Source organism: Galeopterus variegatus, unplaced genomic scaffold (assembly GCF_000696425.1).
Source record: "Galeopterus variegatus unplaced genomic scaffold, G_variegatus-3.0.2 Scaffold45, whole genome shotgun sequence".
In the NCBI taxonomy this organism is placed as follows: domain Eukaryota; kingdom Metazoa; phylum Chordata; class Mammalia; order Dermoptera; family Cynocephalidae; genus Galeopterus; species Galeopterus variegatus.
In genome coordinates this window covers 1,286,896-1,311,223 of record NW_007726156.1, presented here as the reverse complement: position 1 = coordinate 1,311,223, position 24,328 = coordinate 1,286,896, and the positions used below count along the sequence as shown (strand labels likewise).

The following is a 24,328-nucleotide window of genomic DNA, read 5'->3' as shown; positions in this document are numbered from 1 at the left end:
CTTATAGAGAAGGGTAAAGAAATCACTAAGAGTGACAAAAGGGGAAGGACCATGAATATGGCAGAGATTAATCACCAACTGAAGCGAACATTTTTATGTGATATATGTTGGCAAGAGAGTCATAAAAAATTAGGCACTGCTGAGAGGACAAACTATAGACATCCATTCAAACGACTGGCAATCACCAACTGATCCTTGGCTATACGGTACACATGTGCACTTTTCTTTTCCCTTTATTCATAGGATACAAATAAAGGGAAAAGATAAAGTGAATCCTACATTGTTGGGAGTATTTGCAATGTCATAAAAATTGTAAAATGTTACATATAAACACTAGTTATTGATCATTTATTCTTAACACAGATAAAGAAGCTTTGCTCCAGACATTGAATGACTTGATGAGGGTCACACAGTTACGCTTTTCTTTTAACATACCTTTAAAGCTTCTATAACAAGGTCTCTTGCTTCAAGCTCTCCCTCAAGAATACTGAATAATGTTAGGAGTTCAGGTTTGCTGAGTTTTTCCAGATTCATCCTGAAATCCTAAAACAAAGACAACAATCAGACAATCTCCAGAAAACAGAGTTCATTTGATATAATTAAAGAAAAAAATAAAGTGAGACAGACAAAAAACAGCAACAATTACAGCATAAAATGCTTTAAGAAAGGAAATGGTTACAATAGAAACATGAGAGCTTTCTAATGTTAATCACAAACTGAGCAGTAAGAGAAAATAAAATTCACTTTAATTGATTTCATCACCACTCACAAAGATCAACTTTTCATCTTTCCTTCAAGCATATTTACAAACAGACATCCCAGAAGGTCTCAGAAGAGACTCAGAAGGCCTAAAAGTTCAGGTAAAATTGTGTTACAATGAATATAATTTCACTGAAAAATTCTTAGGCCATGAAAAGATTTCCCTGTTTTAGATAACTGAATCCCAAAACCATATATAAAACATTCTGGCATCCCTCTTCAATTGGTTGAAATAAAATTTGAGCAAAGATAATGTTTGCTGGGAATATGGGAGAAAGCATAACAAATAAACAAATAAATATCTACTTTCACAGAGAACATTTATCACAATATTTACATTTTGTTTAGTAAGTAAAATAGACTTAAATTCAACTATCTGCAAATATACTTTTAAACGATTTCTTAAAATATATGGCTTAAACATCTTAACTGGCCAGACTACTACAAACTGAATTTATTTGACTTAACAAGTTCACATTTCTACAAGGATTTGCACCTTTTGAAATATGTTAAATGGCTAAATGGGTGGCCAAACTCAATTCTTTGCACAAGATTAATTTCTCACAACACACGCACAAACAGAAGTTAGACTGCTATACAATCTTTGAAGGGTCTTCTGACCAATATATACAGTAAGATACATTTTATAATTTCCCAAGTAGATCAAGTACTATTTTCTCTCTCCCACTTTTTACTTCCAAATTGCCACTCTCACAGTTTTCTTTAAAATGAATCACAGCATGACTAGTTCAAATATCCTCCAGTAATTCTTCACTCTTACTAATTTAGGGGGTACACGAAAGAGTCATTGACACCTACCAGAGCTACTGCTTTTAAGTGAAGGAGAACATGTGCAAAATGCATACTTCACTGTGTTGTTAGATTGTGTTCCAGGACACATGGTACAAACACTTTACCATAAAGTAAAATATCCTCAATGTAACTTTAGCTCTAACTGCTAACTTTCCAACTAGTGAGTTTTAGCAACTAGTAAGTGCTTCTCACTTTAGTATTAGAGAAAGCTCTCGTAACAGTTATTTTCAAACTAAAAACTAAACAAACAAACACAACAAATCTAGTAAAGCAACACTTAGTATAAGATGGTATGTTGAAAAGAGCACATGGCTTTGCAGTCAGATGCTGGTTCTCCATCTTCTTAGTTGTGTGACTGGACAAGTTTTTCTTATCTGTGAAAAGGGGATGATGATATCTAACTCAAAGTGTCGCTGTAAAGATTTAGTTAATAAATGTAAAACATCTTACCAACCTCCTAATACCAGCTAAATAATGGCTTAATTATTAATAACTACTATCCTCTCATTCCACGGGAATTCTACAAAAGGCATTACCAAAATTGGAGGCAGCCAAGATCAATGACCTTAGAACTCCTTTCAGCTGCCTTTCTGTAGCTGAGAAACACAAATGAAGAATGGTGAGGAATTTAAATTAGCAGTTGAGTCACACTGGTTTCTTAGATGAGCAGCCCCTTCCTAATGGCTTCATGTTTTTACCTCCCTCAGAGAGATTATAAGGCAGAGAAGACAGCCTATCATTTACTGTTCTTCCTCTCTCTTCCCATGATGTTAAACAGAATGGGCACGTGGTACTCCATAAATATCTACTGCACAGAGTAAATCAACTTGCCATATAAGCACCAAGGTAGGGAAGTAGGAATAGAGCTAAAAATGATAGTATTCACAAATATAACTCTTTTCTTTAATATCTTTATAGTCCTTAAATTTTTTTATTTAGAAATCCAAAACTGGCTTAATGAAGCAAATGTGAGTAAAATATAATGGACTGGGAGTGAGGAGTGCAGCATTTTAGTCTCAGCTCTGCTGCAAAACAGCTATATGGCCTTAAGGAAAAAAATGACCCAGCAGCTCTGGCCCTGAGTTTCCTAATAGGTAAAATAAGACAAACTATATAATCTCTATAGTCCTTCTTGATTCCATTGTAAGCTTCCAGGTAAAAATCAAATATTGTTTGTTAGAGAGCCCAATAAAATAAGAATAAGAGGTAAATATATAAAGAACTAAATCAGATTGTACCTAATCAAAGTCTCTGCTGTGATAAATATACATCCTCATAAAAGAGTAAAATTGAAGCAATCTTCAGAGTCACTGTTATTATAAAGCAGTCCAGGCTAGGCAAAAAAAAAAAAAAAATTCTATTCTTTGTCAATGGCATAATGAATAATACTCTTACTTGTTATCTGTGTTTATAAATCACTTCTGCACACATATTTTAATATCTGGAACATTTTACTAATACATACCAACTCATTTACCTTAGTGTCTACATGAAGTGACAATACAAATATTATTACACAAGAGGAAAAAATGGGCCACAGATGTGTAACTCAAGAACCAAGAAATCTATTTTAGCATACTCCAATAACCTTTCTTTATAAATATTAAAATTTAGCAATTCCTTGCTATTCTATACACTTGAATCTAATCTCAATATTCAGGATATAGCAATAAATTGTCTGAAATATAAATGAAAGATAGTAAAACTTCATCATGTTTTAGGATGGCAGTGATATTCCTGGGGGCGGGGGTGGGGATGGGGGTGATACTGACCTGATAACTGGCAGTCACACTTTTAGTCCTCAAGTCTAAACTCTCAAGGTTTTCTTCAGTTAAAATTTGAGAAAGCTGACAAATACATTTAAAATGCCATCAGCATGGTGGAAAAGTGTCCAAAGCTGCAAAATAATAAGAAATTTATTGTCATGTGACCATACTATAAACAATATGGTAAATCCCATTAATGTCAACTGTCGTTGCAGCTAATGAGGCCTGACAGCTGTATGTTGATACTGATAAGAAAAAAGAAAACAGCCAGTTCTTCAAGTTGAAGCTGGGTAATACATGAAAAACACCAGGAATCTGACTTCCTTTTTGCAACTATAATTAGGGAAGGTGGGGGTGGGGACTTTCAAAATCTTTTTTACTTTAAAATGTCCACTGCCATTTGAAGGATTAACTTCTGAATGTCACTAGAAGAAACTGACTTTCTCTCCCTGAATTGACAAAGCCTATTTGTTTGAATCACCATGACTTATGCACGATGCACTCATATAGAAAAATATCATAATTATAACTGAAATTTTCAAACTGCCAATTTTATGTAAGGAAAATTCTCATCTCTTCACCTTCTCCCATTCTACAAACAAACAAACCAATCAGTCACCATCTTGACACTGTCTATAAGGCTGATTACACATCCCTAGCTTCTTTTTCCCATTTATGTTCCAATATCAGATGTTGAATCATATGAAATTTTTTTTTAATAATTCAAAACATTTATTTTTCCATTTTAGAAATTTCGTTCTTTAGGTTTATTTTTAATTAAGAATATTCAATAAGATATCTCAAATTTCCAAAGCCAAATACACAGCTCAGAAATTAGATTGAAAGCATCTTTAAAAAACAATTCTGTTAATGTTTATTTAAAAATCATCAAAGGGCCGGCCCAGTGGTGCACTGCTACAGTGCACCGCTTGGGAGCGCGGTGGCGCTCCCGCCGAGGGTTCGGATCCCACATGCAGACCGGTTCCCGCTCGCTGGCTGAGCGAGGGGCGGGCGCTGCACCGAGGGTTGCGATCCCGTTGCCGGTCCCGGTCCGGTACGGGCGCGACACTGAGGGTTGCGGTCCGTTGCCGGACATGAAAAAAGACAAAAAGGAAAAAAAAAATAAAAATAAAAAAAAAAATAAAAATCATCAAAAACATGCCAGTTTTGGTACAAGTAATCTTATCAGAGAAAATCAATAATTTTACATAAGTTGTACCATGTTTGAAACCACAAGAGTAAATCTCTTTTATGATGACATTGAATTTTATGATTTATTTGAATGCACAGTTTACATTTTTTGTTATCTTAATTATTAATGAAAGCAAAGTAGCCTATGACCAGTAAAAAAAAAACCTATTATAGACGAAAGTTCTGATTATTTTCTATAAGACAGTAAAGCAAATATTACACAAACTAGAATATTACACTAACATTTTTATATTGTGATAAAACCCAGGCAAAATCTTATCAAAATAGGCTCATTTAAATGATTCACTTTACTAAAAATATCATCTAAAACTTTCTTTCTTTTTATATTTATAAAACAACTATTAACACTTTAAATTATTTATATGCAGATTTTAATGTTTTCCTAACAGTGTATTAGACCAAGAAAAATTTTTTAAAAATGATAGACCTTAAATTTTATTTGATAAAATGTAATTTTTTGTCTTGTATTTTAAGGTGCCAAGCCTGAAAACCCATTTGAGTTACTGAAACGTAACAATCAGAGTCAGTGTCAAAGGAGGAAATAATGCAGCAATAAATTCTTCGTTGTCTCATTCAACCAAAAATCAGTCATTAAACTAATTTTGAATCTCTCAATTTAGGAGAGAAAGTATGGGTTTGTTGTGCAGTAAAGAATATAGAACTAACAACATATAGGCAAACCACTGAATAAGTTATTCCAGCAATTTCTGCCCAACACATTTGGCCCAAATTTTAAGAAAAAGGCTGTTCCTAAACCCATATTCATTATCAGAAATATTATTGCCAGATATTTGGCATGTCACATTGCAGTCTACAAACTCATGCCCTACTTATTTTCTAAATAAACCATTACTTGTCACTGTCATTATCAAGTAAGTGACTCTGAAAGACAAGATCATTTCAACCAGATGCTCAGCTCATTCCTTCCAAGATCCAACTTTCTTTAGAATTTAGACAAAAATATTTCTAAGGAATGCCACAGCTATAAATTTGAAATAAAAACCACTTGTGGGGGCCGGCCCGGTGGCGCACTGCTACAGTGTGCCTCTTGGGAAGCGCGGCGGCGCTCCCACCGAGGGTTCGGATCCCACATACAGACCGGCCGCTCACTGGCTGAGCGAGGTGCGGGAGCAACACCGAGGGTTGCGATCCCGTAGCCGGTCCCGGTCCGGTACGGGCGCGACACTGAGGGTTGCAATCCGTTGCCGGGCACGAAAAAAGACAAAAAGGAAAAAAAAAAAAAAAAAAAAACCACTTGTGGACAAATTGTATGGATGCATTGTCATACACTGTGGTACAGCCAGCTGTAGCTATATTAAACTTTATAGTTTTCTCAACAAAAATATACATATAAATATATACAATAAAAAAGATAAAGTTACACATATTTTAATACCCTGGAAAAATAAGCCCCTTTATGGGCTAAATATGAAACTTATTTTTATGTTATCAATAAGTAATTTCAAATGAGCTCGCCCAGCATACCATTTGGTCTATTCACAGGCTCCTTCCCACCCAGTCAGGGCCGATAGCCAGGAGAGCATGAGTCTTTTCTAGATGAACTTTTTTATGTACCAACAGTCAGAAGAGTTATGGGTTTCAAAAAGTGAACTCTCCCTCCACCCACTGCTGTATTTCCTTAACTATAATGCTGATTTTGCCTAACGAGAATGTTGCTATGGCTTGGGCTCTGCTTATTTTATTCTGTATTCTGACCTTTTCCTCTTTCTGAATAATACCCAAACTTCACTCATTCTGGTTCTGGTTGTGCTTCCTCCTTCTTGAAGAAGTCCCAGCTTCTGCTCTAGAACACTGAATTAATCCTACAGGATAGCAGGCATTGTTGCCCTTTACCATACAAAGATTAGGTGGCAGAAAAAGACACACCCAAACAGCTTCAACAGCTATGTAAGCAGTAGGGGTGGGCAGGGTGGAGTACAGAAAGATGTTTGTCTGCCTAGTATCTGGGTGTGAGTATATCTTTATGTGGAACTGAAGGCTTTATTTCTTTCCAAGTGGTGGGTGATATGGAAAAGAGTGAAACAGTATTTTTAGATGAGTCTTAGATAGTTCCTGACATAAAAACATCTCAAAAAAATCTATACATTGGCTGGCTGGTTAGAGTGTGGTTCTGATAATACCAAGGTCCAGGGTTCAATCACCATACCAGCTAGCCACCAAAAAAATCACAAAAAAACCCCCAAAAAACACAAAACCCCAAACTATACAGACGTATTTGAAAAAAAATCAACTTGGCTATCAAAAAAAAAAAAAAATCAGTTATTTCATCTAGGATATTACTTTTGCAAAACAGGATAAAAATCACTTCTTTATTATATACTCAGATATCAAATTTAATAAATTTATACTTGGACTACAACTGACTCAGATTCAGTCCATTCATGTTTTTAGTAGTATTGATCACATATATGCAAAGATGTAAAGCAAATTTGCTCCAATTCTATAAAGACTTTTTCACATACATATAAGCAAAACCCAGATATAGGGGGCCAGATAACTCTTAAAACTCACACATCCAAGACTGACATACAAAATGGGTGCTTTTGACAGCTTGTCCCTAGATAATGTACTTCCTTAAAATCCCAGTATATGTGAAATAATACTAATAAAAAAGAAACTTGTCACATTTGTAAATACTAAATCTAAACAGGGACAAAAATGCACTGCTGTTTTTTAAAAAAAATGTATCCAAAGCAACCTCATATCAGGGGGTGGAAGGTGTTGACACAATACCTTGGCTATCTCTAAGATTTAAGATTCCCCACCCTCTGGCACTTCTGGTTTTTCAGAAGGGTTATTTATGCATTTGGCGTAAGAGTTTGACAACATTCCAAGTGGTTCCTCTCACTCCACTTTTGGCATTTTAAGGTCAGACTAGGGAAGAAAAACATGTCAACATGCTATCAGAAAACAATTTTCTGATCAAGAAAGCAGATCTTTTGTACATTTGTTAAAGAAAGCTGTTTTTGTTTTTGTTACTATTATTTACAAAAGTTCTAAACTCAAAGAACAAAAATGAATCTCATTTTATTGAATTCTAAAATATTAAGCAATATAAGCTTAATTACCAATATCTCAAATCGAACTTCTCCCAGCTGAAGGTAAAAGATATCACTGGACTATCTGGATCCCTATAACACATGTGTTATAGACTGAGTTGTGCCCTCCGCCCTATTTTATATGTTGAAGTTCTAACCCCCAGTACCTCAGAATGAGACAGCATTTGGAAACAGGGTCTTTAAAGAGGTAATTAAGTTAAAATGAGGTCATTAGGGTGGGCCCTAATCCAATATAACTGGTGTCCTTATAAGAAAAGGAAATTTGTATACAGAAGGGTCAGAGGTAAGATAATGCGAAGATACAGGGAGAAGACAGCCATCTATATGCCAAAGAGAGAGGCTTCAGAAGTCAACCCTACTGACACACTGATCTTAAAGCCTCCAGAATTGTGAGAAAATAAATTTTTGTTGTTTAAGCCATCCAGTCTGTGGTACTATTTTTTTTTTTTTTTTTTGAGGAAATTTTTATCTGGCTGCATTTGGTGCTACAGGCTTCTCCGACACAGTGAAGTAATTTTAACACTAATAAGCCAGAGTAGGAAATGTTTAAAATTTTACAAACATCACATTTCCCATTTTTATTTATTTGTTATTTATTTTTTGGTGGCTGGCCAGTATGGGGATCCAAATGCTTGACCTTGGCGTTATCAGCACCATGCTCTCCCAAGTGAGCTAACTAGACAGCCCAAGTCTCTAGCACTTTGTTATGGCAGCCCTAGCAAAGTAATACAACATGCTACTTTTAAAGACTATTAGAACTACATCTAAGCCTTTCCCTTACCATGAGTGTATCTTAGCATACTATTTCTCAAATGCGCTTGTCTTATCAGTCTGCTTTTTCCAGCTACACTATAGACAACATTACATAAAGCAGAATAATTTTGGAACGTTTTTAGAGACTGTAAACTTCAGGATCCTTTGAGGAAGGATGCTTTGAGTTATCCTGAAATATATGAATAGTGCACTTACAAAGAAATTACAATGGTGCTAAGGGATCAAGATGCTTGTTTAACCAATACTGTCAATATAGACTTTGAAGTAGGTCTCAAGAGCTCTGTAATTATGCTAATACTCTTCAAGGTCAACATTTACGATACTGTAGTACTCTATTCAAATACACAGTACTCTATTCAAAGCAAATTCTAGGATACCAGATTTTCTGGATTTATGCTTAGTACAGAAATTAATAATGATATAATTGAACTATCAATATTTATCACCACCATCTCAGAATTCTATAGCACAGTTTTTCTAAGAACTCAAACAATATCTCCATACTGGCCAGCTGCCCCCGCCCCTAACACACAAAAACAACGTCAGAAAAGATAAACATTTATTGAGCTAAACATCAATGTGTGCCAGACAGTGTTCTAAGAACTTAACATGTACTAAGTCAATCCTCACAAACAACCATAAGTGATAGATGCCATAACCAACACCAACAAATTCATCATCATCCCCATTTAACAGATGGGAAAGCTGAAGCACAGAGGCTAACTTGTTCAAAGTCTCATAGGTAGTATGTTGCAGAAATGGGATTTGAACCCAGGTAATTTGACTCTAGAGGCTTCCTTGGTAACTACTGCTACTTAGTAACCACTGTTCACACTTGATATTTTATTGGCCTTAGAAATCACAAGGTGGAAAAACCTCAGCTAAAATGTGCTTCAATGGCTGGCTGGTGAGCTCAGTTGGTTAGAGTGTGGTGCTATAAAACCAAGGCCAAGGATTCAGACCCCCATGGTGGCCATCCGCAAAAACAAAACAAAACGAGCTTCACAAAGCTGGAAGGGACCTTAGAAATAATCTAAGTACTATCATTTTACAGATGAATACTGAGGCCAGAGTTGTTATGTGAAGAAAGTTAAATAGTAGAACTAACTAGGTCTAGCACTCATGTCTTTTTAAGATCCAGTCTGACCCACTTTCGGGACACCATGACAGGTATCAGGTTTTTGTTTTGTTTAGTTCTGTTTTAAGACTCATGTATCTGTGGGGTATGTGTGTGTGTGTGTACCCATCTGTCTTTTTCTCTCATCGTCTCTCTTATATGGTGCCAGCAAGAATTATATACATATTGAAGAAAAGGAGGAAGTAGCCTTATGCCCATAAACAAACACTGAGACATTTCTCCCCTCAAATGAGGACATTAGCACAAAGCTATTAAGAACAGGTTTGTGTACCTGGATATCTGTTTACACCATTTCAAGTATTCTCATTCTGGTTTCAACTAAACCAGAAGAACTACATTAGATGTTAATGAAAATAAATAGTAGTTTTTACATTAATAAACTTTTTTCATAAAAATTTAAAAATACGTTATCTTTTTTTGTTTTGTTGTTTTTTGGTGGCTGGCTGGTATGGGGACCCAAACCTGTTACCTTGGTGTTACAAGGCTGCGCTCTAACCAACTGAAAAATATGTATCCTTTAACATCAGAATATTACCAGAAGTTTGAGCCATTTTAATGATATCTGTTTGTTGGCTTTATTTAGTGTAAAGGAAATTAGAACATGATTTCAATCAAATATGTGTCTGTCTGTATCACCTATCTGTCCATCAGTCCACTAAATTTTTGCTTTTCTGAAATAAAGCCACCACAATTTATAAAATACCACAACAAGGGAACAACAACATGGGGATAACCATATATACTCTAATAGAAGGCTGTGTGGTTTAAATGAGTTAGTGACTGCTCAGTTCTCTCATTTCTCATCCCTGAAAAGCATATATTTAGTTTCATCTGCAAGGATAATGAAGTTTTCCTTTTTCCAATGGGTCATCACTGTCCATCATTCATGTGTCTAATTTACAAATCAAACCAAGTTTACTCCTCCAGATTTGGCTGGTTGATCTGCTCCAAGAAAGAAATGGCCTGGCCAGCTCCTGGAAAAGTCAGCTTACAGACATGTTCAACACATGTCCAGGCCAATGGTATCTGTACGCTACTTGGGAAAAGAACATTCTTCTGCCTAATTAGCTTTCTGTGCCTGTAGTCTATAGGTGAAAAGCATGCCTTTGCTTCCACTGAAGTTTTACAGCTTTTAATCAAGTCTTAATTTTAACTTGTAATAACTAAGAAATGGATTTTCTAACAATATCACAGCTATTTTTACACTAAATTAAATGCATAATGGATATGTATCTACATTTGTAACTCAGGAGCAGTTATCACATACTATTTTATCAATTCATATGTTTACATATCTGTTTTCTTTCTCACAAGACTCTGAACTCCGGATCACTACTCTGTCTTTTCAACTTGATGAAACTTAGTACCTAGCAGTCTCCAGTTCAAAGGGGAACTCCAAAAATACTGGATGGAAAGAAATGTACAGTACCCTGAATCCCAGCCAATCTTTATACGAGAAGCCACTAAACATTTTTAACCAGGTGAATATCATAACAAAGCATAGTTTGAGGAGGGTTAAGGCTTAAGGAACAGAGCTGACTTGACTTAAGAGAAACTGGATACAGAAAGAACAGATGGGAGAGAAATTTAACAGTATAGGTATGAGGCAAAAATGTATAAACTAGGATGGTGGCAGTAAGGATAGGAAAGTCTGACATTAGATATATCATAAAGAATTTACTTATAGTAACTTAATGACTGATTTCATTTAGGTAGGTAAGTGGGGAAACAATCCCAGATCAGCTGAGATTTTGAGACTGGTTGACTAGAATGATAACGCCATTAACAGAAACAGAGATGGGCCGGCCCGGTGGCGCACTGGATAATGCGCCGCTTGGGAAGCGCTGCCGCGCTCCCGCCCGAGGGTTCGGATCCCACATACAGACCGGTTCCCGCTCACTGGCTGAGCAAGGCGCAGGAGCAACACTGAGGGTTGCGGTCCCTGCCGGTCCCGGTCCGGTGCGGGGGCAACACTGAGGGTTGCGATCCGTTGCCGGACACAGAAAAAGACAAAAAAAAAAAAAAAAAAAAAAAAAAAAAAAAAAAAAAAAAAAACAGAAACAGAGATGTTAGAAAAGGAACAAGGAACTGGTTTTAGTGGGAGAAATGTTGACTATGATGTAAGACATGCTGAATGAGAATTAGACCCCCAAGAGGAACATGTTAAGAGTCAGCTAGTGTGGTGAGGGCTAGTGGCTTAGAGTGGAAAAGCCCTTGGGGATACAGCCTTCTAAGAAAATTTCTTCTGTGCCCTCAATTTAAAGACAAGAGGCAACAAGATGAAGCTGATATATAGGACTAGACCAGATCATTTTTGTACCCTCAACCAATTAAGAACTAGATTGGTTCTGCTGTTACTTCTGTAGCCCCTGCTGTAAGAGAAAGGGTTAGTAGAAATCAAGTGATGGGGCATCCTCCCATCAAATAAACAAAGTTAGTGCTTCTCTCTGTTTCCTACAACCTACCTTTCAGTTATCCTTCATCCTTCTCTCCTTTATAACTCGTAATTCCTCTCTCTTGTTAAAATAATTCATTCCCACTTCTCCCTTCTGTTCTTCTCTGGCTTTCACCTTTCTATAAGGATAGACCTATAGCACACTTCAGCCTAGCCTTTGCCAGCAGCTTTGCACAAAGGATCTATGCAGATGCTCCCAAGGCTAAGGGTCAAGTCTTTTTTGTTTGTAAACCCCATCATCCTGTGCTCTTCTATTTTCCTTTCTAGTTTCTATTAAACTCAGTTACAGTTAGGGGTTATACTCTTTAAACTCAGTAACAATTGAGGGTTATATTCTTTGTGGCTCCAGATGTCAGAAAGGATTCATTCACCAGCAAAGGACACATTTAGATGGGAAGCTTTGGCTTTGTATCTGAAATGTAGAGTTTGGAAACACTTGGCAGAGAGGAACCATATTACTGAATTCTTTACTTCAGTGCCTGCTTGTGGTCCTGTATTCTTAAACCCACAAAACCCAGCCCTCGCCTTCCCCCACCTCCACTCTTTCTTTAACTTCCCTATCCATGTTTTCTTCTCACACTAGTTTTGGTTGTTCCTATAATTGCTTCTCACTTTTGGGGCAGCAGGGGAGGATGTCTTTAAAGGTAAGGCAAAAATCACTTTTAATCAAAATTATCATTGAAAATCCCTTAAATCTCACAGAAGATACAACCCTGCACAGTAATCATGGTATCCACAAAATCATTTATACAACATTTAGGATGGTGGTATTTAAGAAAGTAGGGCTTGGAGTACAGCAAATGACAATTCAGAAAGAAGACATCAGCTGGCTGAATCCTTTACATTTCTTTTTCCTCGGGCCAAAAAATTTGAGAAAGATCATTTGCATGACAAAATATGAAACACACACACTCCAAGACAGACACTCTCCGAAAAATCCTTGGCTTGATGTCTGAGATCATGACATATCCAAGTTTTGTTTCCCTGTACTTAGGAATGTTAGCTATATATTGGAAAAATTTAAAACAAAACTAATCAATAGCTAGGATCAGACACTAATTCTTCACCTCTGCTAAAATTCTAAAGGTATGAAAGAATATTTAATATTAAATTTTTAACTCACATCCCAAATGCTAATAATAATAATGGTAATAATAATAATACCTATCAATTACTGAGCGGTTCTTACATCCTGGGCATGTTGTTTTGTGATATAAGTATGTTCTTAATATCCTTAAACTCTAAAAGTTATTTCTATCTCACAGCTGAGGAAATTAAGGAATGATGAAGACAAAAAATTCTGTTCTTGTCCTGGGTAACACAGTGAAACAGTAGCAGAGTTGGTATTTGAACTCAGGTTTGCCTTTAAAATCTGTGCTGTAAATAACTACACTCTATAGCCTTAGGATAAATAAGCCATTTTCTCACAAATGCTTTGAACTGAAACTGGAAGACTTGATTTTTAGTTATTAGCAGCAAATATTCAGGAAATAAAAAATGGCCTTTAGAAACAGGCTAACAAGCCATTCCTGGGGTCAACCACCGCGGACTGGACAAATTTCCTCTAGAAACAAATCTCTGTTTCTCATCTCATGCCACCAAACACCAGTTCAATGGCAACCCCTGAGAAATACCTTTCTGCTCCACTCAGAAAAGCCAAGAATTCAAATCCTGTTCTGCAAATTAACTGGTAGCACTGCAAATCTGATTCTGCCAAGATACAAATCCATAGTAGGCTGAGCATATTATGCCCACCATAATCAGTCTGTATGGTTACATTTAGGGATGTGCCCTTAATGTTCTGTGCCCCATTCATATATTTGGTGCTAGTTTAAAAGCACAAAATCAAGTAAAAATATATTTTGAAAAATACCAATGTAGATCAGTAATTTCTCAAAACCAAACACTCAAACTATCCTTAAACAAAAATCAGCAATCAGTTCCTAGTGTGCTCTCCTAAATTTACTTCATTCTCATCAGGTTAGATTCTTAGAAAAATAAAATCCTAAAATGATTAGCATAAGTCTGGTTCAAATTCCATGACAGTAAAATTATATCATCTAATCAGCAGTTACTTTCTTATAGGAGATTCAATATTTTAGAGTCACTCAAGATATGAGTTTCATAATACATCAGATAGGGAAAACCAAGTTAAATCAAGACCAAAAAAGGTAGATTGTTTATACTAACAGGATGTGCCATAGTGCCTTATCTTTTTTGTCTATCCTAAGGTGACATCTTCAAACTAAACTCAACAAACACTCATTAAGTCATACTATACACTCTGAAAGATATAAGATGAAAAAAAAATTATTTTCCCTCAAAGAATTTATAACTTAATGAGATATACATATACATAAACATCCCCTACATGCAATGCTTTTCTTAATCTAACATGACCACACAGGTGTTGAAAAAGTTGAAGAAAAGAGGGCTGGCCAGTTAGTTCAGTTGGTTAGAGTGTGGTGCTGATAACACCCAGGTCCAGGGTCTGATCCCTCTACCAGCCAGACACCAGAAAGAAAAAGACAAAGTTAGAGAAAAGACTTCCGAGACCCAAAAGTGTATCAAACAGGTCTTGCTTATTGTGCCAAATAATCAAAGAACATTATTTGCTTTTCCTTCTCTGTTTATTATAGCCCTGGCAATAATCACTACTTTGGTTTCCTTAGTCTTTTACCTTATTTTCTGTTCTCTGCTCATGTAATAAGATATATCTTTTTGGGATTTCGAGTTCTGCTTTTAGTTTTTTCTGTTGCTATTGCTGGGGCCCATGTCTTTCCCTCCTATTGCAGTACACTTTATGTTTGCCAGAGAGACCCTCCACACAGTTTCTTCTTTGTGCTTTCTTACTGGAAATCTGGAAACAATCACTGAGTAAATCTGTGAGCTCTGAGTGGCTCTGAAACCTTTGAACTTAACTATTCAAAAATATTACTTTCAAGAGGTCTACCTTCTGGAAGTCTAATCAAGAAGGTAAAAGACAGCAGCCATTACAACCATCCTCTGTGATTCCAATTCCTTTGCATCTCATTGCTATCAGCGTGGGCAATGGGTAAGAGTAGTGTGATGGATTTGGGATTGAAAGCAAAAAAAACAATGCTAAAAATATGGCAAGTTTGAATACATGGAAATGTTTGCCATAGATGATTACTGGGGATTCAATGACATTAACATTAGGTTAAAATCATCAATACTTTTCAGCACCTGCTGAAATGAAGGACATCTTGACAAAAACCTTAGGAGCACACTATAGAGATATTTTCGGTAGTTAAACGTGTGAATAACTAGAATTTTTCTTGCCTTTATTTGCCCTCATCTCTTGAGATTTAAAACTTTCTTACTTTTCATCCTCTAAATTTTGGTAGACTATGCTGATACTATAAAACAAATCACCAACATCATATATGTATTAGTTTCCCCTGGGGGTGGGGAACCACTATAAAAGAGGGGTTAGAGAGTAATCAAAAGCCACTGGACCAGATTAATCATAAACCTAGACGACTGAACCTGAATTTCCTTCAAACACTCCGTGCCTTTTGTTTCAACCTGCAGTATACCTTCAAGGTTAACTGCAGTCTCCCTGAGCAACAGACCAGCCCACCCTAGACTGGGAAATACTCATTCCTAATCGAATGCTATTTACTTATCTATACTGTTTGACTTGAAAACATACTGTTACTCATTGACTGTCAAACAATATACACTGCATTCCTACCCACACAAAGCCAACTCTGCAGATATTCAACACACCCACCTCACTGTGAAATTTAAAAGGACGGTTTTCATCAAGTTCTCAGGGAAGACACAGGATGGAAAACAAAAATGAAACGCAACTCAACCCTGAAGAAAACCCTTAGAAGCTGGGTTCTCCCATAAGGAATAGAGAGTGGAGAGAAGGCACAAAGGGTGAAGGAGGGTAGGTTTACTATTTTTCCTTCCAGAGTCTAAAAAAGTCCCCAAGTAGGGGAGCTCTGGAGTCCCCACAGGAAGACCGAGGATTCTAGGGGCTGCAGGAGGAAGGCTGAGCATCAGGGAGTGGGGGATGGGAAAACTGAGGTGGGGGAAGGCCGCTTCCTCTGTGGATCTGGCTGTCTAGGTCCGGTCTTTGATTTTTGCCTCGTCCATCCCTCCTTTTTGGAAAACACTAATTTTATCGTACGGAAGAAATTAGCTCTGGTCCCAACCTAGCGAGCAGGGGCAGGTGCAGTAGGGAAAGACGTCTGGCCTCCTGGGGTACAAAATGGGGATGGGGGTTGGCAGCTTAGAGAAGAGGAACCTGTGAGTTCTACGCCAAGGCTGAGGAGCTGGGCGGGAAGGGCCTTTAAATAAGGAGTGACAGGAGGGGAGCCCCTTCTGAGGAAGTGGGAATTGACCAGGGACAAAAAGTAGCTGCGAAGACCCTGGAAAGATGAGGAGCCGCCTCCTCAGGGAATACCGGGAGGTGAAGACGGCCCCGCCCCCTCGGGGGACGGGCCCGGTGGCAGTTGGGGCGGTGGCGGGAGGCTACCGGTACTCCTACCCTGGCTTTTCTCTTGAGAACCCGGCCTCCCTGCCATCGCCAACCCTCAGCGATAGCGGCTCCTACCTTTCCACGGCACTCCCGGCTCCGCTCGCTGCCGCCTCCGCCACCCGCTCCCCATCCACAGCCCCTGGGGCCCCGCCCCCTCAACCGCCGGCGGGGCGATTGGCATCCGCCAGGGCCAATCGCCGCCTCGCCTCTCCAGCCCAGGTCCCAATCCGCTCCGGCTGAGGGCGGGGCTTCTCCGGAGTCATTCAGGCTCCTCCTGGGGCCCCAAGATCCCTTTTGTTTGGGGAGAGCCGGGTTGGGATTGAGCTCGCGTCACTTCCGGGAGGAAGCGCCCTCCTCCGGCCGGGGCTTGAGGGTGGGCTCGCGCCCCTCCCGCCTCGGGGTCTGCAACTTTCCACCTTCTGTGCAGTCACTGGGCAGGACCGTGGCGAGCGCTTCGTGCTTTACCGTGACTGTACGGGAAGCTTAGGAATGGCGGGCTTCTGGTGGCCCGATTGATTGGGATTTTATCCAGAATATTAATACATGAAGTGAGCTTTGATGTCTGCTTTAGAATTAGTCGATGACGTGGTTTTGCTTCCTCGCTCCCTCTTTTTTTTTTTTTTTTTTTTTTTCCTGGACGCGCCTGTTTTAAAACTTTCTTACTTTTCATCCTCTAAATTTTGGTAGACTATGTCCCTTTTTTTTTTTTTTTTTTTTTTTTTTCCTGGACGCGCCTGTGGGTGTGGTGCTGGAAGCAAGGGCGCAAAGATGAAACACCCGGAGACCACCCTTCTCTTTTCACATTATGTCTTATTAGCTCTGGAGCCCTTGGGGCAGAGACACAGGATAGCACCAGGAAGGGCATACACGCAGCCTACTTGCCTTCCAGGCAGAAGTGTAATAATTGCAAATTTGTCTGTCAAGGTTTCCCACACGTTTGCCAGATGAGGGGACTCTTTTGTGTCCTTGGCCCCATTATAAAATGTGGGGCAATGGCGTTTGTGGTAGACCTTAAGCAGAGGACAGTGTAGATGATGGCAAGGAATGCCTGTCCTACTTGTGAACACAGGAATTCAGATCTTGGTGGCAGCAAGCCCTAGGGAGGACCAAATAACCCAGAAATGGGAGAGGATGCATCCCTAGCTGCAAGCCTACCTGAGGTCAAAGTTTCTGGATCCCTTTTCCATAGATTGCACTTCAGCTCACAGATTTATTCAGCTGGTTACATTAATAGTAAGCACATTATTTAAAATACAATATAATAAATACTTATAAGACAAATGTTTACAATACATAAACTATGTATACTTTTAACACATTATTCCTAATCTTAACAATTATTATTTTCAAGACAGTATTAGGGACCTAGTACTCACCTGAGCAGACACAGTGCTCCAGGCAGATTCAGCCCACTCATGCAGTTTACAGTCTGGTGGATGGATGTGGTCAGTCTGTGCCATCATAGTTTGAAGGAAGTAAACTAGTATTTATCATGTCATCACTGTGCCATGTACTTTTATATAATGATGTATGTATTAATCTTCAGTACTGTATGAGAAATCTATCCTACTCTGTAAGATAGATAGCATTGTGTTCAATTTACAGATGAGAAGATAGAGGTTCAGAGAAAACAACTAAGATCATAGTTCTAGTAAATAGTAAAGAAAGAATGTCCAACAATGATGTGCAACTCCAAACCTTTGCCATATTCTGCTCACCACACACTGGATCTCCCAATGAGGACTGGTCCAGAAAATAGACGTGGATGATTGTAAAGCCAGCATTAGAGCCAGAAAGACAGTTCCATGCCTCCCCATATCTACTGTAGGCTTGGGAGGTTCATCTCTATATACGAAGGACAGCAAGACTATTGTACTATTGTCAACAATAGTTGACAACACCAGTAGTTGACAAAAGCAGCCCAAGTGCTTTTGGAGTAATGATGTAGTAGGAAATACAGAACTTCAGAAAAACATGATACCCTGTGTTCAGAAACTGACAATCTAAAATGTAAGAAGAAGGGCCAGGCACATAGTAGGTGCTCAATAAATACTGACTTGACTTGAAACAAAATGTCTGAAATGGTTAAAAACACAGAATGGTCGGTGCTGGAATAGACCCATGAACTTGAAAAATCCCATTTCCTTCTCCTCCCCTTTGCTCTGCCTATGGGTGTGCAATGAGGAAGTGCCTCATCGCCTGACAATGAGGCATATGTGGGAGAACAGGCTATTTTTCTGAGTCACTCTAAGAGTTGTCCTAGTGAATCAGCTCCTCCCTTGTTTCCTCCCTCCCATTGTAGCTGTTAACCCACCAACACCCATTCTTCTCCTAGGCTGACTGTTAGGGAGCAGTGCCCTGTAACCTATTTCCTTTATAGCAATGGGCAGCTCCCCTGACTCCCTGAGTTCCCTTCTACCCATTCGTGAGGGAGTGTGGAAGGACCCAGCAAGAATGAGATCATCTCTGCCTTGTAGGGTTCATAGTTCTGATGGTGTTCAGATTGTTTTCCTTTCAATTTATGACCCCTGGAGTTAGTGAAAAGGCAGGGGTTGTGAATCCATTGTAACTTTCAGGCTGCAGCAGGGAGAGAGAGTTCTGGAGTTTTGTGATTCTTCAATATATAAAACTTGTAAATAAATTTAGAATCTGGTGTGAGGGTGTACACAGAGGTAGAAAATGGGCTCATAATAATATTTTAAATTTGTATAACACAATATAACATTTTAATATCTATTATTTTATCAACTTGCCAGTAAGATATTTATTAAATGCCTTCTGTATGTCAGGCAACAATTTAATAAAGAAATGCTAAGAGATTATAAATTGTGTCAATTTTTCTCCAATAGGTAATCTTTCCGGATGGGTGTTCCACAAATGTTTGTTGCTGATTTGGGGAGGAAATGATGGAGTAAAAGATGGCTGGACTGAAAGTAAAAAAATCTGGAGTCTGGTTCAGCTCTGTCATAAGCTGTATTCATTTCCTAGGGCTGTTGTAACAAATGATCATAAACGGGGTGCCTTAAAACAACAGAAATTTGGGGCTGGCCTGTGGCTCACTCGGGTGAGTGCGGTGCTGATAACACTAAGGCCACGGGTTCGGATCCCATATACGGATGGCCGGTTGGCTCACTGGTTGGGCGTGGTGCTGACAACACCAAGTCAAGGGTTAAGATCCCCTTACCGGTCATCTTTTAGAAAAAAAAAAAAAAAAAAACAGAAATTTATTCTCTCTCAGTCTGGAGGCTAGAAGTGTAAAGGTATTGACAAGGTTTGCTCCTTCTGGGCGCCCTGAGAGATGATCTATTCCATGCCTCTGTCCTACTTGCTGGTGTCCCCAGCAGTCCTTGGCTTGTACTCACATCATCCCAATCTCTGCCTTCGTCTTCACATGGCCTTCTTCCCTCTGTGTCTCAGTGTTATATGTTCTCTCCTCTTCCTATGAGGATACCAGTCATACTGGATTTAGAGCTCACCCTAATCTACTATGATCTCATCTTAACTCATTACATCTGCAAAGACCCTGTTTTCAAATAAGTTCACATTCTGTGGTTCTGGGTGGACATGAGTTATGGGGGACACCATGCAACCCAGTACACAAACCTACTTGGCAAAGTAACCTCCCCACTTAACTTCATTTAACTTCATTGGTAAATGGCATGAAAGTAATAGACTAATTTCTAAAGATGATTTAATATAATTATGTAGGCTAAATGCATTTATCAAGCTATTAAACTATATGCTAGGCATTATGTAATTGCTTTACATAGTACATTTCATTTAACTCTTAAAATAATCCCATGAGTTAGATGTTAACATTCACATTTTACAGATGAGGAAATTGAGGCACAAAGAGGTACATGGGCACGGAATTCATAAGTGATGAACGTAGAATATTTACTTAGATCCGATTTCAAACTACACCCTCAAATTACTCTGCTCCATTATGTCTCCCTCATGCTGGGTGGGTTAGGAAGACGGCAAATGCAGCAAAATTTTAAAATTTGATTTATGGAACACTTGGAGCTGAGTAGCAGTCTTTCTGGGGTTAGGTGTGTAGGTTTGGACTGATTTTAAAACAAGGGAAAGCGAGAAAGGAGGGGGTGGGGGTGGCAATGAAGGCTTAGTGGACAAGAGAACAATGGACAGTTTCCTAACGTGTGAAACGAGATAATAGTCTTTGCCTGCAACACCAGGTGGTTGTGAATATCCAAACCAGAGGACATACATGAAAGTATTTGGTAAACTCTATGAGGGATTATTATAAACTGTTTAGGAGATCTTGCTCAAGCTTTCTCCTGGGTCCCAGCCCTCCAACTAAACATCTGGGGCTGTATAAGGCTTCTTCCAGCTGTGACCCACTGGGACTTACTAAGCTGCTGAATGAGCTAGATGTAGAAGTTGGGGTGAATGGCAAAACTGATCTGGCCTGCCTTTCCTACTTTCTCTTCCTCAAGCCCCCACACCTACTCCTCCACCAAGATATCAGAGCCACAGTCTAGACGACAGAGAGAGCTCTCTAGCCCGGAGCCAGGCTGAAGCCTAAGGGAAGGTGTGTTCTCCACTCTCTCTACATTTTCTCCCATTGTTTGTTCCCACAAAGGACTTTCTGGATAGTCCTTAAACGTCCTCTCCCTGCTCGGTTCTGCCCAATCTGGGAGACTGGGGCGCGGGACAGTTGAGATTTCTAGGTGTGGCCCTAACCATTTCCGAGCTCATTGCTCCCTCTAGTGTCGAGCGAGGCATCCTGCAGCTGTCAGCTTTCCTCTTGGCCACCTCCTCCGAGGCCTGCCGTCCGACAGTTTTCCTTTTATGGGTGTGGACCGAGCACTGCAGGTAGGGGACTCCAAGGACTAGCAGTTCAAAAAGCTACCTTCGGGGAGAGATTCTTTTCGGTTTTTAGCTAAATGTGGGGGCCAGCTTGGCCGTGATGGAGCGTTGAAACTCTTTTCCTAGATTGCCTTGTGGGGAGGTTTGGGAGGGAGAGGGAAAAAAATCTAACACATATCAAGCACTGTGCCAGGTGCTTTCCATATGGTATCATATATAATCCTTGTAATCTTTACATAGATAATCCTTGTAACCATCCTGAGAAGTAATTATTGTTACTTCAAGTTTTTCGGGAGAGAAAGCAAGTTCAGAGAGGTTAAGTGTCTTGCCCAAGGTCACAAAATAACAATAACAACGCTGTAACATCAACCAGTTATTTAGTGCCTACTTCACACCAGGCACATTATTTCTTTTAATTATCACAGCAACACTTTAAAGTAGTTGGTATAATCTCCATTTTACTATTGAGGTAACTGAGATTTAGACAGTTTAAGAAAAGAGTAACTGAGAACCTTGCCTGAGGTCCCAGAGCTAGGTCCTCCTGACTCCAGTCCCACACTGTCTCCATCCCGCCATTGCCTCATAGAGCTGGTGGGTGATGGAGGCAGAACCTGGGCCCAGGCCTGTGTGACTTAGTGTTCCTTCCATTATTGGGGATGCCTGGGGATCCTTCCTGAGGACCAGGCATGTGGTCCTTTGGATCTCCTGACCTATAAAAAAGCCAAGGCAGAAGTCCGTGGGATCCTGGGGACAATTTGTTCAGGGAAACACATAACCAGAGTACCACCATGGGAACTGCACAACAACATTGCTTTTAGGGGCCTCAGGGAGAGCACACAGAGGACACCGAGTCCTGTCTCCTCAAACTATTTTGTGTGGAACTCGCATGTCTCCTCAAGCTGGCGGGCCAGGATTGGGAACGCAAAACTCACAGGGGCCTAAAGGAATGGTAGATGAAAAATGCCTGGAAGTAGATTAAAATTCCGGAAGTAGATGAGATAGAAAATTCCAGATAGAAAATTCCTAGAAGTAAACAAGATAAACCATGAAGTCTCCAAATCACCCAGAAAAGTTCCCCAGGATTCGGAAAATTTTTAACTCCTCCCCTCACTTCCAAAGTACAGATTAGTCACAGGTCTCTGAAATAATGCTTTATGTCCCTGTGGATGAGCTACAAACTTTCCTTTTCACTCTAATCTTTGATATTATTAACTAATTATTAAATTATTGTCATTACATATGCCAGGTGATGAATTGATAAACTGATGGATGTTATGTTTGTTATTTCCAAGTATAAATTTCATACAGGCAGATAGGTGGGAAATGATATCACTTGACTACTATTTTTTGGAAAACTTATTTGTAAGTTAACTTATTTCATCAAAGATTAACACCCTCTTTTCCAACCCCTCCCCTTTCTGTCTCTCTTCCTCTTCCTCCTTCTCTGCCCCAAGTGCCTTCTTACCCAGATCCCTTTTCTGTCCCTGGTGGCTATTCAGACAAAGCTCTGGGCCTAGTAAGCTTGACAGAAGGCTGAAGCTGACCCAGAGGTTGCTTCTCTTTCTCTTTCCCCTCTATTCCCCCTTATTCCCCACAAATTGCCTGACATTAAGCAGAAAGTAATTTTTTTTTCTCGGCAGCTGTCTGGTAAGGAGATCTGAACCCTTGACCCTGGCGTTATCAACACTGTGCTCTATCTAACTGAGCTAGCTGACCATCCAGAAAATAATTTCTTTGCTAGAACCAGAGAAAAAGCTTCAGCTTGGCCAGGCTGCCCTACAGTTTCAATGAAAGCCAATTACACATTTCCTCTGGTCTGTTATTTCAGCTGAAGCACCACACAGTTGGCTGAATGTGTCCTTGTTGCTCACGAAATGGAGAAATATTCGTAGGGAAAGTAATGACCCGATTATAGCTGCACTGTCATTTCTAGACAATTTCCTGGTAAATGGCCCTTTGGAGTAGGCTCGTGCTGGAAGTTTCTATGCCCTCATTTCCTGCTTCATGGCTCCTGGTGGGCCCCTGCAGGGCCTAGTCTTCCCTGAACAAAGTGACCAGGAAACCCAGGATTTCTGCTTCTTTGGGAGGAGTTTGTACATTCCTTTTCCCATCCCCTTTTCTTTCTGCCACCTTGCCTTCCTCTTGTCCTCCTTTTACTTCTGAAATAATCATTGAAAGCCCAGTGCCATGACAGTGATAAGTAACACAGTTCTGGGCCTCGGGGCACTCATAATCATTTTTTTTTTTGACAGCTGGCTGATACAGTGATTGAACCCTGCACTAAGGTGTTATCAGCACCATGCTCTAACCGACTGAGCTAATCAACCAGTCCCACACTTACACTCTTGACGGGAGATAAACTTGTGTTACTCGCTGACCCAAGTACTCCCGCTTTCTGCAGCCATGCTTTCCAGATAGAATAACTCCAACCACTATCTTACATCATAATCGGGATTCCCCCAAATGTAAGGGACAGAAAACTCCATCCAAAGTGGCCAAAAGCAAAAAGGATTTTTATGGGCTCATGCAATGGAAAAGTCCAGGGGTAGTCTGACTTCAGAGGAGGCTTGATCTGGCTTTTCAAAAATGTTACCAGAACCAGGTTTCTCTCTCTGTATCTGTCAACTCTACTTCCTCTGTGTCAGTTCTGTTTTCAGACATACTTTCTTTCCCAGCTGGCTTCATATCTGTCATATTCATTAGGAAGGAGCACCTGCCTCTTTCCCAGAAGTCTGGAGAAAAATCTCATTGTGTCTCCTTGGCTCTGCTTGAATCTTGTCTTTGTCCTTGAACCAATCGTTGTGGCCAGGGGCTGTGTTTCTTTGACTGGCTAGATGTAGGTCATGTGCTCTACCTCGAGACATGGATGAAGAGCAGGGAAAAGCTACAATCTCACATGAAAATCTGTCTGTCTGTCTGTCTGTCTATCTATCTATCTATCTATCTATCTATGTATTTATTTATTTATTTATTTAGTTTGTCTCACGT

The 24,328-nt window shown here is 39.5% G+C and overlaps 1 protein-coding gene across 1 annotated transcript in view; it reads right to left on the bottom strand.

The window, feature by feature from the left end:
* Positions 1–16,669, bottom strand: part of CTTNBP2NL (CTTNBP2 N-terminal like) — a 49,405-nt gene extending 32,736 nt beyond the window's left edge. The window contains exons 1-3 of the mRNA XM_008572050.1: positions 16,586–16,669; positions 3,345–3,469; positions 436–543 (exon numbers count right to left, since the gene is read on the bottom strand). Coding sequence (XP_008570272.1) covers positions 436–534 — 99 coding nt within the window. The 5' untranslated portion in view covers positions 535–543; positions 3,345–3,469; positions 16,586–16,669. The remainder of the gene's footprint in view (positions 1–435; positions 544–3,344; positions 3,470–16,585) is intronic.
* Between the last annotated feature and the right edge of the window lie 7,659 nt (positions 16,670–24,328).